At 34.8% G+C, this 17,932-nt stretch overlaps 1 protein-coding gene across 1 annotated transcript in view; it reads left to right on the top strand.

Moving 5' to 3' along the window:
- LOC150100952 (uncharacterized protein ZK1073.1-like) overlaps positions 1 to 17,932 on the top strand; it is a 355,092-nt gene that overhangs the window by 172,501 nt on the left and 164,659 nt on the right. The window contains exon 6 of the mRNA XM_090401442.1: positions 7,777 to 7,837. Coding sequence (XP_090257568.1) covers positions 7,777 to 7,837 — 61 coding nt within the window. The remainder of the gene's footprint in view (positions 1 to 7,776; positions 7,838 to 17,932) is intronic.

The following is a 17,932-nucleotide window of genomic DNA, read 5'->3' as shown; positions in this document are numbered from 1 at the left end:
TATGATATTACTTATAATAGAGATTTGCAGTCAAGAGATATGTAAACGAACGTAAAGATGCAATATTGAATCATTACTGCATAAAATAACTATTATTAATTAATTAGTTTAATTAATTAGCATAAAATAAAAATTACAACAATTCATTCAGTAGTGTGTAGGCTAGACTACTACAAAGCAGTCATATCGATTGTACTAGGCTACCATAAAGCATTCATATTGCTGATTCTTTGTTATCAATGCCTGAATCATTATACACGTAAATAAATATGAACAATTTCTTTTTCACATTATCTTTTCATTTTTGCTGTCTAGTGTTAATAATACATATAACATCAACAGTGTAGCATATAAGACAATATTGATGTAGGTACTGATAGACAACACACAGTTCATCTTGTAACCAGACAGCGTATATTTACAGTATCGTTAAATACAATACAGTACTGTAAATGTATTTTCACTTATGATTTTCTGTAATAACATTTTCTTTTCTCTAGTTTACTTTATTATAAGAATATAGTATATAATACATACATTCCATACAAAATTTGTATTAATCGACTGTTTATGGTATCGGTAAGGCTTCCAGTCAACAGTAGGCTATTAGTAGTTAAGTATTTGGGGAAGTCAAAAGTTATACGTGGATTTACGTGGGGGTTAGGTGTCGGCACCCCCTAACCCCGTGTTTGTTCAATGGTCAACTCTGTTGAATAACAGTGGACCAAGGATCCTTGTTATACCCCACTAGTTGCCTTAAATCTTGCAGACTCACATTCCCCCTATATCACTTTTTGATATATGAGAGTTAGCCATCCTCTTATCCATGCCAATAGTTTATAATCCAAACCCATATTCTCCAATTTATGCAACAGTCTTCCATGCTGTATTGTGTCATAAGCCTTAGCATAATTCAAAATTATCATAGTGTATCCATTCCCCTTGTATAGTTCAATGGTAACATTATTATAGGATGTGAGCTAGTTGCTAAAACATGACCTTCCTTAGTAAACTCATGCTGTTCATTGCAAAGAGAGATTCACTGTCCACCCATTTCTGAGTGCAAGCTCTAACCAATTTTTCCAAAATCTTCACCACTCCTATACTGATTGGTTGACAGTTGGATACATGAGTCTTTGCACCACTGTTGTGGTGGTGCAAAGGCTGATACTAGAAAGATAGCAGTCATGAAAATTGTCTGCTTTATTCTCTTATGATGCAAGACAACATAAGATGAAGAGTAGCTGTGTGAGTTTTGCTTTATGAGAAGAAGAAGAGGGAAAAAAAAAATAAACACTAGGTTGTGATAACAATTGCCAATAGGCCAAAGGTTATCCACACTACATTTAAAAATTCATTTGTTAGCAGTTGATCAAGAGTGTTTGGAAAGTGGCTAGGATTGTTGGGTATTCTAACAGGCATATGAACAATTTGTGTGATTGTTGGTGCTAGCAAATTTCTTGTCATCTCTACCATCTAGATCAGTGCAGTTGGAAAAGGGATGGCAATAGTTTTATCATCACTGAGGAAATGACTGAACTAAACAAATGTTGAGTTGAATAAAATATCCTAAGATAGTAGCTCCTAAGAAAAGTTGGTTCTTGTTGAGGATCTAAATAGCAGAGTAGGAAATGATTATCAGACATACAAAAATATTTTGGGAAAATTTGGAAAAGTCAAAGCTAATAATATTGGCAAATACCTGTTGGATTTCTGCTCAGGACATGGACTGGTGATTACTAGCACAATGTTCCAACATAAAAATGTGCACAAATTCACATGGAGAGAAGAGGCAAGGAATAAGAAAAGTCTCATTGACTATGTTGTTGTTGATAGTGTTGGATCCTACTTCTTCTCAATCTATACTTTGGATCCGACATGATTATTATTACGATGTTCTTAACTAATTGATAGGTTGCAAGTTGATTTCTAATTCAAATATAAAGAAAATTTATATTTAAAGACTGCGCCACTTTATATCTGAATTAGTTCAAGAATTGAAGAAAAACCAACTCTCAACTACCTTTCCTTTATATGTTGTTATTATATATACTGGCCGAGTATATTTAACTTACTTAACTTACCCGCTTTGGTTTGAATATTTTATGAATGGTGCAGTAAAAGAGATTCAGGCAAAATACAACTTTTGATTAACAAAAACAAACATTTAATTTTAGAATCACAAATTTTACACTTAACTTCAAATCAGTAATTAAGATATCACAAACATTTTAGCTTCTCTGATAAGTTCAATCATACAGACTCAGACAATGGTAAATTTGTTATCTCTAATACAGTCTTCTCACAATTCCTTAAATTCCAAATACAAATAAATCGCAGTAACACTGCTTTACAAGCAAACACTTTTAAATTTACACTTCAGTTAATCTTCGCAATAGTTACTGTTAACATAAGGAAATTCTAGGATGAAACACACTCACATCTCTGCATAGGAATATTAAAGGTTGGAATGTTCTTACCGATAATTTTCTTTCTTCACCTACTTATACGTAAACACTTTTTATAACTGCAAACACTTTAAACAATAAACGGCACTCATTAAATAAATCTTCTAAGTAATATAACTGAATTAATTATCGGTCACAATACACATAAACAAACGTTCTTGCATGAAGTACTACTGATCACTCATGAATTAAGGCAATACACAATATTTCCTTATCTTGAGGTTTTATATGCACAGTTGTTCATTCCTCCTGCATTCAAATAATTCTTTAGGCACTATAATTCTAAACACAGCTAACGGTAAACTTCAACTTTACGGCCTCTGCTATTCTAGTAACTCCATGCTTTATTTCAAGATTCTGTGTGTCCTTGACAGGTCGGCCCTGAAATTAAATCTCAACTCAAGTATTGCTAGTCTATTTAGTACTCACTCAGCTGTCTTCCGTAGCTATAATTGTTATTCTACAACTTATTAGCTAACCGCCTCTCGACTAGTAGGCTTTATTTAGCTGCTTGAGTGACTTGCCGACTCGCTATTATCGCACTGTGTTTCCCGAATGCTCCGATTCCAACCTAATGCCAATCCTCTCCTTTTTTTCCTCTCTTAATTCCTATCTAATCTCTCTATATTTTCAGTGTTCTTCCCTTTTTATATCCATTCTTCCCGCCTAAATTATTCTCGTGATTTCTTTCTAAAACTCTTTTCAATAAACTTTCTCCTCACGTGGTGTTCCAAAACGTGCTCGCTCACTTACATACGTCTCCATGACAAGCAAACAAAATATAATAAAATTGAGGTATTGCATAATGCTAAACTTCTACAAATAGGAATAAATAGAGAATATTTACATTTCAATTAATGCGCAGTTAAATTATCAAATACGAGTTCTTATAATATTAACATAATAATAAATAAAATAGCTTAATAATATTTAATACAGTCTTTTCATTATTAATACATATATCCTTGATTAAATAATTAAATATTAAATAAGGTTAAAGGTAGTTATATGAATGTTAAATTATAAACAAGTGAATTACATTAAATAATATTTACACGTCTAGCCTATGTGATGGAAGATCATGTTGGATTCTGAAACGAATAATAATTACTCCAATCTCTATATAATCAGAATCCAACAATAGTGATACTTTCTCCCTGGTGTGGGACACTAGAGTGTATAGAGGATTAGAAATTGGAAATGATCCCCATTTAGTTATGAGCAGGATTAAATTGAATTTCATATTGAAAAGAATAACATATAAGAAAGTTTAAAAGTGAATAAAAATTGAACAGCTCTCAGATTTGAACTATAGACTAAAATACACAAACATTATTGAAGAAAAAATGAGTTTGAGAACATGATCCAAACCTTGGAAATTCATTGGCAAGGCCTGAAGAAAACACTGAGTGATTCTGCCAGAGAGGCATGTGGTGAGGTTGTCTGCAAGGATAGAAAAAATCAGAACTCCCTGGTGGACACAAGAAGTTAAAGAGGCAGTGAAGGAAAAGAAGAAAGCATATCAAAAGTTCCTGGCAAATAAGTCAGCTTGTGCTCTTAGAGAATATAGAGACAAATGCAAGAATGCTAAACATTGTGTAAAACTAGCTAAACAAAAGTCATGGGAGGACTTTGGCAAGAATATAGAAAATAAATATCAAGAAAGTGGCAAGATATTCTGGAGGTTGTTGAAGAAACTCAGAAATGGAGGAAAGAGTGCTGTAAAAGGAATTAGAGATGATAACTGGAGAAAAAGATATCTTTGAAAAATTGCTAAATGAAACAATCAGTGACAGCACAGTGGTAAAAAAAACACTGACCAGTCATGCAACAGGAATACATATCCACACTTGAAGTAGAAAAAGCCATCAAATGCCTGAAATGTGGAAAGGCAGCAGGAGTAGATGATATTCGACCAGAAATGCTCAGCTATAGAGGTATAAAAGTCTTACAGTGGCTGCACTGTATAGTTCAGAAAGCCTGGACAGAAGGATAAATTCTAGATGATTGGAGTAGCGCTCTCATAGCACCCATAGATAAAAAAGGGAGATAGAACTGAATGTGAGAATTACAGAGGTATTTCTCTACTGAGTGTTCCTGATAATTTATGCCATACTCGAGAAACAGTTGAGAAGGATTGTGGAAGAGATGCTTGGTGAAGAACAATCTGGATTCAGGCCAAATAGAGGCTGTCAGGATCAGATTTTCACTTTATGACAAATTGTTGAGAAATATCTGGAAAAGGCATATGACAAGGTGCCAAGACAGAAGCTATTCAAAATGCTATAGTTGTATGGTGTCAGTGAGACATTATATCATGCAATATTATCTTTATTTGAGTTGTAAGTCAGCTGTTAGAATTGAAGGAAGTACAGGAAGATGGTTTAATGTTAAATCTGGTGTCAGACAAGGATGTATATTATCCCCTCTGTTATTCTTTATCTATATGGTTAACATTATGAAGGAAAGTGGTATTACACCTGATATCTAAATAAATCCGCTTCAAGTCTGCAAGATTCCCTGACTAAATTGAATAATTGTTGTAATAAGTATGGTATTACAACAATAGGAAGGTCAGCAATAACATGACAAAGATAATGATAATAGGCAGAAGCATTGAAAATAGCAACTGCATTGTGAATGGAGAACCTATAGAACAAGTAAAACATTTCAGGCACAATTTTTAGTGGAGATGGTAAATTAAATATGGAAATAGACAACAAAATCAACAAAACTGGTATACTTGGAACACAACTGAATAAATTTATATGAAATAAGAGAGAAATTAGTCATAACAGTAAATTAGCTGTATACAAGACAGTGTTCAAACCATTTTTAACTTACGAATCTGAGAGCTGTGTTATAAGTAAAACACTTGACCAAAGACTAGAGACTGCAGTTATGAGAGTCCCGAGAAAGATCAGGGGCATGAACAGATGGCACCAATGGCAATATCATACTAAATACAAGGATATTAGGAAAGAACTTGAGATTGTTAGCATCCAGGAATGTTTTAGCAGAGCTAATCTCAGGTGGTATGGTCACTTAAACAGAATGGGAGAGGAAGGATTAGCAAAACAAGTGTTCTCTGCCAGATTGGCAGGAAAAAGACCCAGAGGACGACCAAGATATAAGTGGATTTATACGGTAAAAAGTGCCTTAGAAGATAGACATGTAAGATCTGATAATGCCGGAGTCTTGACAGGTAACAGATTGTTTCACAGGAAAATTGTAGATAGGATCAGTAATGATGGAAAATTTTCGTGTAGTACTGTCATATCCTGTATGCACCCCTTGAGGGTTCATGTCAGGAATTTGATGATGAGGAGGAAGACATTAGTTCACCAGATGCTTATTTTAGGGTATATAGAAAGCTTCATCAGATCAAAATTAAAAAAAATAATAATAATAACTGTGTACCCTTTCCTAGATACATATTTCAAATGGTTTATCTCTTTCTGTATATAAATTCCACATTCTACATGAACAGTTACTCCATCACCTATCTAACAATACAATATTCCGTAATGCATGGTATATAGGACCATAGCTGTTTATTTCAGTGACACAGATTTTGTCACAGAACTCAATTATTAATGGCATACTTCTTGAGCTGTCCACCTCAACCATTCTATAATGGGTACAATTCTGCATTCTCCTCTAACCCCTTAATATACAAGATTACAGCAAATTCCCATCCTTTGTATCATATATATTATACATGGAAATATGGCTAAAATATTCAATATATATTCACACTACTATTAAATGTTACCTCAAACTAGGTTTGACTTGATAATCCCTCAGGTTCCAAAAGTTGGAAAGGACTAAAATGGCTATGCCTACTCCCTCTGGGAATAAAAGGCATTAGCAGATTTATTCATTCACCCTAGCAACTCTATCCATTTTCCTGAGGATATGCATCATTCTTTGGCACATATGGGAGTGTACCTTGTCTTGTCAGCCTACAACTTGGTCTTCCATTAGCAAATAAGAAGACCTGTTAACATCATGAAAAACACAAAGAATACATAAATATGTACACTTACACTACCATGATTATAGCAAGACTGGCATATTGTGTTGGATATCCTCTTTTGTGCAGGATTTAATTGAAGGAAACCACAATGCTACATACTTGTTATTACAAGTCTTAGAGAACTATTTCTGGAGTCAGCTTTAACAGCATGGCACACTTTAGACCTCAACCAGTATTATTATTATTCTTTTCTTGATTTCCATGAAGTCACAAGACTCATCCTTTGAGGTTAGTACAAAGTCTGTTGTACCAGTCAAAGTCATCCACATTCTGCCACTCTACTCTCTCTCCCTCTCTCTCTCTCTGGTAGTGTATTCCATGCTCCTGCCACTCTCCATGCAAAAACTTACTTCTTATCCTTTTACTCATTACTTCCTTCAGTAACTTCCAGAAATATCTCCTCAGTGTTAATACGATAACAATCCTTCAACAGCTGAAATGTCTGTGAAATTCGCCCCCCCTCCATTTGTCTTCTGTCCACCAAATTCTGCAGTCTGCATGCCCTCAGTCCTGATATCATTTTTGTTATCCGTCTCTGCACCCTGTCCAAGGTTAATTCATACCCCTTTAAATTCACTACACTTTTATCCCTCATGGTTAATGTCCTCCTCCTCAGTATTGCAGCACTTCCCTGAGATGTCACAATCTTTGCAATATATTCTCTGAACTTCAAATTTCTATCTACAATCACCCCGAAATCCCTTCCTTCCTCCACCATGTGAGCATGAAGCATCCCATCTGTGGATCTCCAAATTTTAAAACCTTACATTTAGTTCCATTTAACTTAATATCCCCATTCATTTATCCACCTTTCCAGTTTATTCAAATTCTCTCGAAGAACCAAAGCATGAGAACTATTACTAATAACTCTCCCAAGCTTCACATCATCTGTGAACAACTGAATATATCTCTGCTGTAGATATATTCAGTTGTTCACATTATGTAATATGTGATGGTATTATTGACATAAAGATTAAAAGGTAATGGTCCCCACACTGAATCTGCAGAACTCCACTTGTAACTTTATACTCCCTGATGCTGCTCCCCCATATATGTCTACCATCAATGAGAAAGCCAGTTACCAATCCAGTCCATTAACCTGATCCTGATAATTGCATTAATTTATGAAAAATAGATGTTTTACTTAACATTTTTATTCATTTAAAGATTTTAAGGTACTATCTGGTGATTTATTTATATGTATTTAATACGTTTAAATGAATTAAAAAAAGATTGCATGAATTAAATTCATATTTTGTTATCTACTAGCATCAAGTATGTGGTAACATTAGGAGAAGGAGCTGGGGCCAATATTTTAATAAGATTTTCTGTAAGTAAACTTCAGTAATGATAAAAATAATAGTCATATTTAGCACTGATAATTTGCATAAAAATTCCAAATTATATTTTGTCATATTTTACATATTTTTGATATTTCATTTACCTGCCCTTTAACCATAAGAACTATAGGATATCTTTCTAAAATATTATGTATAATTATAACTACTTTAATAAATGTATTGGCATTGTCATATGTTTCTGTCTAATATACATCTTTGTGTCTAATCTAAATATATATATTAAAAATGAATACAATAAAAATATATTTTTTAAAAAATGTGAGAAAATGATTGGTTGGTTGTTTTGGATTTATAGCTGAAACAACAAAGGCTGCAATACCAGTATACTGTAAAAAGAATAGTCATATTTAGCACTGATAATTGCATAAAAATTCCAAATTATATTTTGTCATATTTTACATATTTTTGATATTTCATTTTCCTGCCCTTTAACCATAAGAACTAGAGGATATCTTTCTAAAATAGAATGTATAATTATAACTACTTTAATAAATGTATTGGCATTGTCATATGTTTGTGTCTAATATACATCTTTGTGTCTAATCTAAATATATATGTTAAAAATGAATACAATAAAAATATATTTTTTAAAAAATGTGACAAAATGATTGGTTGGTTTGTAAAGTGTGTGTTCTGCCTGGTTTGCATGTTTTGTGAGATGAAACTATAAAGGAGAAAAATTAAGCTATGTAAATATGATTTCACTATGCATGGAGTGAGAGTGAAATCATATTTGTGTTATTCAGTTACTAATATTAATTGGCTGTGTTGATGATTTTGTTGTATACAGATGAAGTGAACAGTGCATGCTGCATAGTAAACAGTATATACTGTTGAGTTTCCTAGCCTTTTTTCAAGCACTACATTCATCTAGTTGGTTTCAGGTATTGACTGTCATTTTTGTGTTTGAGAGGCCATAACTGACTTCAAACTTTGAAGAAATGCTAAAGGAAAAGAATAAATATGAAATCAAATAATAAAAACAAAGACAAAAATATCAAAAATGCAACAAAAAAATTGCACATTTAATCCAGAAATGATGTGCACCACACCTCTTCTGTACATCAAAACCTGATCTTTTCTATTTCACAGAACTCCAAGCCTCAACAACTACTGTTCACCTCATTTATCCAAATCACGTTCTTCACTATTGCTTATGTAAGAAGAGTGATATATATGAGCATTTATTCGATCTGACATTTCTTGTCAGAGATTATAAAACTTAGAAATCTCCTCTTTATCATGTGCTGTGACTCAAAATTTCCTTGTCATACTTTGCTTTCATTTGCTGCCTTTACTACTTTCCTAATTCTGATCACCACTATTATCAGAATAAAACTTTAATTACCCAAACAGTGAGATCATCTTCTTTTGAGACTTCATTGTTTTCTAGACTGGCCTTTCTTCTCAAACTTCACAGCCAGAAGAAAAGCTGAATCTTTCCTGTTAGAAATGATCTAACACAAATCATCCATCTACCAATCAGAATACCAGACAATGATGCTCATCATTATTACAATACCATGGACATTTTCTTGACCAACTTTCTTCAAAAATAATAGATATAGGGTCTCCTTTCAGTAAGTAACTCTGATCATAAACTTTTACTTGAGAACTGGAATGTAGTAGACAAGTATGAACAAATAATGCTATTGAGGACACTTTATGTATAAAAAAAAAAAATAATAATAATAATCTATCATAATAAAATTTCGACTCGTATTTCGTTGACATTCTCAGTTTGAAAAGAGTGTAACAGAATAGAAAACTGCAATGCAATATTAATTGTTTAGTAAGTCAATAATAGTCAGCTATTACTAGGACAACAAATTATAATTTTTTTTAACAATTTAATAAAATAAACAAATAAAATAACAAGTTATAAATTGAGCAAATGGTGAGGTTAGAGTTGGATATGTTAAGAGGTAGCAGCGAAAAGAAAAAAAAAACGAGATCAGTTTTCGTTATTTTTATTAGAGTTTTTTTTTACTTTAAATTAGGAGAATTGAAGCTACAAACAACATATATTCTGTGGGTAATTTGCAGTTGGGGAATTTTCACTTAAAAATATATTTCAGTATATAGTTGGTAATAGTTCTTTGTGCAGTGTTTGAATAATGGCAGCAGCCACAACTCAGTTTGTTAATTGCTTATCGCCAAGTACCCCCCCCTCCCCATTTAAGGACTACATTTTACACAGCATACTATGGGATTTTGTGGTATATGATGTTTGCATCCCCACAGTTAGATATGTGGTAGGTGAGAGATTGGGGAGAGCATATATTCAGAAAATGTAGAACATAGGAAGAACTTTGTTGTGATTTAGACATTAATATGACAGACCTCGGCATTGTTACATCAGAAATGGGAGAACACTGACCGAGAGAGAGACAAGTAGCACGATCAAGGGTGAGGATAATGAACAGAGTGTGAATGAAAAAATAAAAGGAGGGAGTATAGTAAGTTTGAAACATTATGAAGTTTTCGAAGATTGTGTTAATTGGCAGGATGAGTGGCAAGCAAGATGGATAGCTTGCAGAGAGAGAGAGAGAGAGATGCGCATCAGGAATGAGTTGAGAAGCTTGAAAGAAGAGATTAAGCAACTGGAAACTATGAATGCAAAGCGATTCAGAGTAGGAGTGAGAGAGAGTTATGGGAATGATAGAAGAAGAGAGAATAGGAGAACCAGTAAAAGAGAGAAAATGAGAAAAATGCAAGAATGCTGGAACCAGGGACAAAGAGATGACAGGAAAACAGGTAAGTAGGGGAACAAAGAAAGAAAGTGTTAGAAGAAAGAGAGAGAGAGAGAGAATGAGGGATGCAGGTGAGCAAGGAAGAAACAGAATGGAAAGAGGTGTGATGTATGGAGACTCTATGATTCTTGGTGTGTAAGATAGAATGCCTGAGGAGTGTTTGCCTGGAGAAACGATAGTGTGACTATGGCAATAAAGTGAGATGAAAGGGTGGATGAGATGATTGTGATGGTGGGCATGAATGACTTGAAAGGCAGTGTGAATCGGGTGGCAGGAGATCTGAGGTTCATGCTTGAAGTTGTACAGAAGAAGACTGAGAGAGAGAGAGAGAGGGAAGATAGTGTGTGTGTTGTCCAGGTATGATAATGCAGAGCTGTGGAAAAGAGCATCAATAATAAATAGTATAATAGCCAGAATGTATTGAAACAGAGGCTTGCAATATGTGGATGCTTGATGGGCATTTGAGGACAGAAAGGAACTGTATGCGAGAGGTAGCTTGCATTTGAATGAGGAAGGACATAGGCATCTGGAGAGAATGCTGTTCTCTGAACAAGTCAGTGTGTCAATGCAGGGAAAATAGAATTATCAGGGCAGATGGTAGCAGGGGTGGCCTCTTGTGAGAATAGGTGCTTAAGAAGGGGGATTACATCGGGTGATGCTGAACCCAGTGGAGTCTGAAGGGGATAATGATAGATAGAGAACATTGACAATAGCTTGATTCTTTATACTAATTCCAGGAGTATCTGGAATAAAAGAGCTGAATTGGTGGCGCTGATAGAATCAGCCTGTTCAAAGATTATTGGGATCTTTGAGATGCGGTTGACAGAAGATGATATATTGACAGGAATAGAAGTAGCAGAGTATAGCATTTTTCAACAGGATAGGAAAGGGAAACATAGTGGTGGTGGTGGTGGAGTATTGCTTATGAGAAGCGATGACTTATGTCCTCTCTGAAGGAAGGCAAAACTGGAATAGGAGGATTTGGAGGACAGTGGCACTAATGGCTTTGAAAACATATGGTGTGAGGTAGAGGTGGGCATGACAGGATATTTAGTGGGGTGTTGTTACAAGCCAGAGAGCATAGTGGGTGAAGAGCAGTAAATATTTAGGCAGTTGAGCCTAAATTTTTACTGCAAATGCAAGAAGAATGATTGTGATGGGAGATTTTAACTACGGTATAAATTGTGAAGAGGAAACTGCATGTAGTAATAATGGAATGGAATTTCTGGAATTCTTGAGGGACAAATATCTTAGGCAACTGTAGTGGAAGGAACAGGAGTTTCAAGAGTTTTAGATTTGGTCATAGCATCAGAAGAGCTGATTATCACTGAGATGGCATCTCTGTCCCCAGTTGGAGAGAGTGACCATGTGGTTTTGAACTTGGAATTTTAGACGTGCAGGAGTATCAAAGAGAAAGGAATGTTTGTGGAATTATAAGGCAGGTGATTATAATAGTCTTAGATATCAACTCTGGACATTTCCATGGAGGAAGGAATTGGAAGGGTGAGATATCATTAGTGCTGGGAACTTGTGAAGAAATATTTAATAACAGCAGTAGCAAGCTGTATACTGTGAGTGAAGAAGAGAACACAATTTGGTGTAAAGTGGATGACAGACAATATCAAATGGGAACTGCAGGTAAAAAAGAGGTTATGGAAGAGATGGGGGGGCGGAGCAGATGTATGTAGAATATAAGTCTCAGGCCAGGGTAGTGACTAACATGGTAAGGAAGGCAAAACTGGAATATGAAAAAAGATTGGCCCTGAGATCAAAAAAAAAAATTCCTAAGGAATTTTTTTGCTATGTGGCCAGTAGGAGGAGAAAGATTGTGGAAGAATGACATTGTTAGATAAAAATGAGAATAGAGTGACTGATACAAAGGGACATAGTGGAGTTGTTCAATGAATGCTTTTACAAAAAAAAAGGCACGTGCACGTAGGCGCAAAAACACAGTAACTGAGAATGAAGAGATGAAGCTATTGTTCTCCTTAAGAAAGTCACTTCTTGGACTGTAGAAGTTACCAACAGATTAAAGCCATTTAACTCTATACCCCCCCCTCCCCATATTTACGGACTCCCAAAAATACATAAAGAAAATGTGCCATTATGTCCCATAGTGGATGGCATTGATTCCCCCACATACAAATTAGCTAAACATTTGGCCAAAGAGCTCACACACTATACTGGCAAAACACCACCACACATAAAAAAACTCAGCCCACTTCAAAAGCCAGCATAGAAAACCTTATACTTCAACATATTGACATAATGGTCAGCTTTGACCTCTCCTCCTTATTCACAAATGTCCCACTCAAGGAAACTTTAGAGCTAATCCAAGCTAAAATTTCTCCCAATATCTCAGCCCTATTTCAGTTCACAATGAACTCAGGCTATTTCGTTTGGCAGGGAAAATTCTACAAACAAATAGAGGGGACAGCCATGGGTTCACCACTCTCCCCACCCTTGGCCAATTTCTTTATGGAGACCTTTGAAGAAAATGCCTTAGCCTCTTCCCCACTAAAACCAACCATATGGCTTCGCTACGTTGATGATGTGTTCACAATTTGGCCACATGGCTCTGAAACACTCCTCTCCTTCTTAACACACTTAAACAACCAACACCCCAGAATCAAGTTCACCCTGGAAAAAGAGGAAAACAACAGCCTCCCTTTCCTAGACACACTAGTCACCCGCCAGCCTGATGGAACCTTGGTTTTCTCAGTTTATAGAAAACCCACCCATACAGGCAGATACATTCACCAACAATCCCCCCTCCCCACAACAATATGGAGTGGTGAAAACACTATACAACAGGGCTAAACTAATTTGTTCTAACGACATGGCCCTAAACACTGAACTAAATCACATCCTCAGCCAATGGCTAAGGATGTGATTTAGAAAAAATCCAAAAAATATTAAAACCTACAAACCACAGCCCCCCCTCCCCCCCTCTCCACAACAAGGATTACTCTCTAAATCCATAACCATTCCCTACATCCGAGGCACCTCGGAAAAAATTACCAAAATCTTAAAAAAACATGACCTGACCTCCTGTTACAGGCCATACAGAAAATTGGCATCCCTTATCCGCTCCACTAAAGACCAACCACTTCCCCTAGACCTACCTGATGTATACCAGGTCCCTTGCAGCTGTAAACTGTCTTACTTTGGCCAAACAAGCAGGACAGCGAATATCAGAATTTCTGAACATAAGGACTACATCCGTTTTCACAAGTACAGCCATTCTGGTCTTGCAGACCATGCTGTAGATACACGCCACAGAATACGGTGGAAGAAAGCTACAGTAATACACCATAGCAAATACAAATTCGAAAGACTATTTATGGAATCAGCCTCAGCCCTAAGAAACTCTCCAAACCTCAACAAATTTGGATGTATGCGACTGCCCCAAATTTGGGAGGCTTACATCAGCAGACCTTCAGCCCAATGGCCAAGAACACCTACTTAGCCCATTAGAGGGCACCATCAGAACTTTTAGGAGAACAATAGCTTCATCTCTTCATTCTCAGTCACTGTGTTGTAGTACCTACATGCAAATGCCTGTTTTTTTAAGTTCCTTTTGAAGATTGCTGAAATATCGGAAATATTTATTAAAGTGTAATTTAATTTTTATTTATATCTACGTTGTTCAATTCCTTAAGTGATTTAATAATGCATAACCAACGTATAAGCCTGTCTACGAGAATAGTCGAAGTGTGGTCTGACCAATGTCTTATATAGTGGTACAACCACTTCCTTATCCTTGCATGTTAGAGTACTTCTTATTATAGCAGCACTGCGATATGCAACCTTTGCAACACTAGCAAATATGCTTTCTAAAATTAGTGTCAACCATCACTTCCAAATCTCTAATCTCATCCACTTCCTGCAGTATGACAACGTTGATATAGTACACAGCCTTATATTTCTGCACTCCAAAATGCAACACCTTGCACTTATTGTTATTAAAACTACAACCCCACTCTTTTGTATAAGTAACAAGTCTATTCAAATCTACCTGAAGGTATTCAGCATCAGTAGTGCTACTTATAATTCTTCCCAACTTTGCATCATCACCAAATAACTGAAGATCCCCCAGTCAGTCTACGTGATATATTGTTTACAAACAAATTAAACAGCAGGGACCCAAGAACAGAACCCTGGGTCACTCCACTGGTTACCTTTCTTTTTTGAGATACTGCTCCATCATGCACAAACTGCTATTATCATTCAGAAAGCCAATTTCTGATCTACCTAAAATATATGCTATCTGTTCCCATCCTCTGTAGCTTGTACTCTGTCAGATAACCTTTAAAAAAAAAAAAAAAAAAATTAAGCAGGGTAGTGTGCTTTCTCATCTTGCGTTCGATCTCTACAGTCAACAAATTTTTTTGAATGTATAGAAATGGATGAGTAAAAATGGAATGAAGAAATGTAAATAATTTTCGTTATGCAGATGATACTGTATTGTTTTTTCTAAAAGAAGATGATGACTTGCAAGTTGCTTTGCATTTAAAAAAAAAAAAAAAAAAGTAATATGATAGTAAGTAAGAAGAAATATCCCCAATACAAAAATCAAAGTAATCTAAGTGAAGAGATTACGCGTGCAATGCAGAGAATGAAGTCATTATGGAGATAACGTAAGTTGAGTGGTAATAATCATGAGGAGTACAAAGAACAGGCAAGGAGAGTAACTCAGTTGGTAAGAGTAACAGAAGTGCAGTATGAGCAACAGTTTCATTAATATTTAATGAAACTAAAAAAAAAATACTCTAGGGAATTTATTCGATATGTAGCTAGCCAAAAAAAAAAAAGAATGATTATGGTAGGATGACATTGATTGAAGAAAATGGTATAGGTACACCTGCTGCACAGGTTATAGTTGAGATATTTAAAGAGCAGTTCATAAAGCTCTTTCATCCTTGTGAATGTGAAATTATGGAGAGTATGAGAGCAGTGGATGATGAGGTGTGATTGACTGTGAGTGAGCAAAAGTTATAAGGGGAATTGAAAAAAACTTAATGTTAATAACTTGATGATATGTCACCATGTATTTTGAAAGAAAATGCCAGGGAGTTGACATCTGCTTTGGCATATTTGTTTAATATTAATCTTACATTGGATCAATTTCCAAAGGAGTAGAAGGAAGGGGAGATTGTACTACATCATAAGGGAGGTGACAGAACTTGAGCATCAAATTATAGGCCAGTCTTTGTCAGTGGTTGTGGATAAAGTGTTAGAGAGGCTAGTGAAAACCAGATGCAAAATTGGTTGACAACAGTGATATTATTATTATTATTATTTGACACCTCCACGGAGTCCAAAGACTCATAGAGGGAGATTGTGCCAACAGCATTGAATTACACCCCTTCCAACTACTAACCGTGCTCAAGCTTGCTTAACTTTTTAACTTAACTTTAGAGGCTCTACCAATCGACCAACCTTTGATAGAACACAGATTTGATAAAGGAAGGTTGTGTTTTAGTAATCTACTTACTTATTACAATAAGGTGACAGCTACATTGGATGAGGGAGGTAGATACAGTGGTATACTTAGATTTTGCAGACACTTTTGATAATTTACCAGTTTACCACATGATAGATACATGATAATCAAACTAGAGCAGATGGATTGGATATTAGACTAGTGCATTAGATTGGAAATTGGCTGTCTGATAGGTATTACGAGTTTTATGTTTCAGTAAGGAAATACCGTGAGTAGACATATTAATTAAAATTATAATAATGGAATTAACTCACGTAAAATATTATTTATTGGTATAATTTTCGCCTGAGTATCATAGGCATCTTCAGTACATGTATAAAGCTAATTAAACAATAACTGACAATTCCAAAAGGTGCCACCTAAGTAGCTAATGTAAGATAACTTAAAAAGATCAATAAATTTCCTAACTTATTTAAAAAAAAAAGATAAATAAATTTTATATATATATATATATATATATATATATATATATATCTGTAATTAATTTTTTAACTTGGGGATACTGTATAGTAGGGTTACCAAGTAATTTTATAAGCTTGGTTATTTAACTCCTAATCCCAAGTATGCAAACAATTAAGTTTGTGCCTGAAACATAGTTCAAGTCTAAAGATGGTACAACATCAGGGCAACTCATTGTAAAGGTGGGTAAATATATATATAAATAAAGTATATATATATATATATATATATATATATATATATATATATATGTACACTTTTCGACCAATCAGAAAAATCTCCACCTTTGTCGCTTCTCCAAAGGACAAGCTTCCACATCTCAGTTATCCAGGTGTCTACCAGATTCCTTGCTCTTGTGGGTTATCTTATTTTGGACAAACACGAAGATCTGCTTTTATTCGGCTAGAAGAACACCAATCTTATATTCAATACCTTGAACCTGAACAGTCTGGACTTGCAGAACATGCCATCAACACTAGATATAGAGTTCATTGAATCAAGACAAGAGTCCTTCACAAAAGTTGGTTCCTCGTGGAGCGGCTTTATAGAGAAACACGAAACTTTACTTCACTCTCCTAACTTAAACAGATCCGATGATCTACATCTATCCCCTTTGTGGGAGATAGTACTTTATAAATCATCTAATCTTTCCTAACTTTTTTAATTATATATATTATAATTAAAATTATCATGATTATATATTAATCATGATAATTTTAATATTATATATTAATCTAACGTGTGTGTGTGTGTGTGTAATTTATTTATTTATCTTTTTTTTTTAAATAAGTTAGAAAATTTATTGACCTTTTTTAGTGATCTTACATTAGCTACTTAGGTGCCGCCTTTTGGAATTGTCATTTATTGTTTAATTAGCTTTATACATGTACTGAAGATGCCTGTGATACTCAGGCGAAAATTCTACTAATGATATTTTATGCGAGTTAATTCTGTTATTATAATTTTAATTAATTAGCAAGTTTTGTATGGGGGAGTAATATCCCAGAAACGGAAAGTCACTAGTGATCTCAGGTGTCTGTTTTAGGGCAATTGCTGTTTAACCTGTATATTAATGATACTGGGGAAGATTTGAATGGGAATATTCAGTTAAAGAATGATGAGATGTTGGAGAGGGTTCCAAGACAATTGACTAAGTTGAATGATTAGAATGCATTGCCCAAGAGTGTGTGGTGTCTTCAGATAATTTGAATGTGTTTAATCAATAGTATGATGAGCTGTGTATATGACAAAGGGACCTCCCATAATGAGTCTTTGACTCCATGGGGGGTCTTGAGATAAAAATAATGATAATTATTAGTAACAAACCAGATTATAGTCAAATATAA

This window comes from Typopeltis vanoorti, chromosome 12 (assembly GCF_054136105.1).
Source record: "Typopeltis vanoorti isolate ZY-2024b chromosome 12, IOZ_Tvanoo_1.0, whole genome shotgun sequence".
Classification (NCBI taxonomy): Eukaryota; Metazoa; Arthropoda; class Arachnida; order Uropygi; family Thelyphonidae; genus Typopeltis; species Typopeltis vanoorti.
The sequence above is the reverse complement of the archived record's forward strand: the minus strand, read 5'-3'. Positions and strand labels throughout refer to the sequence as shown.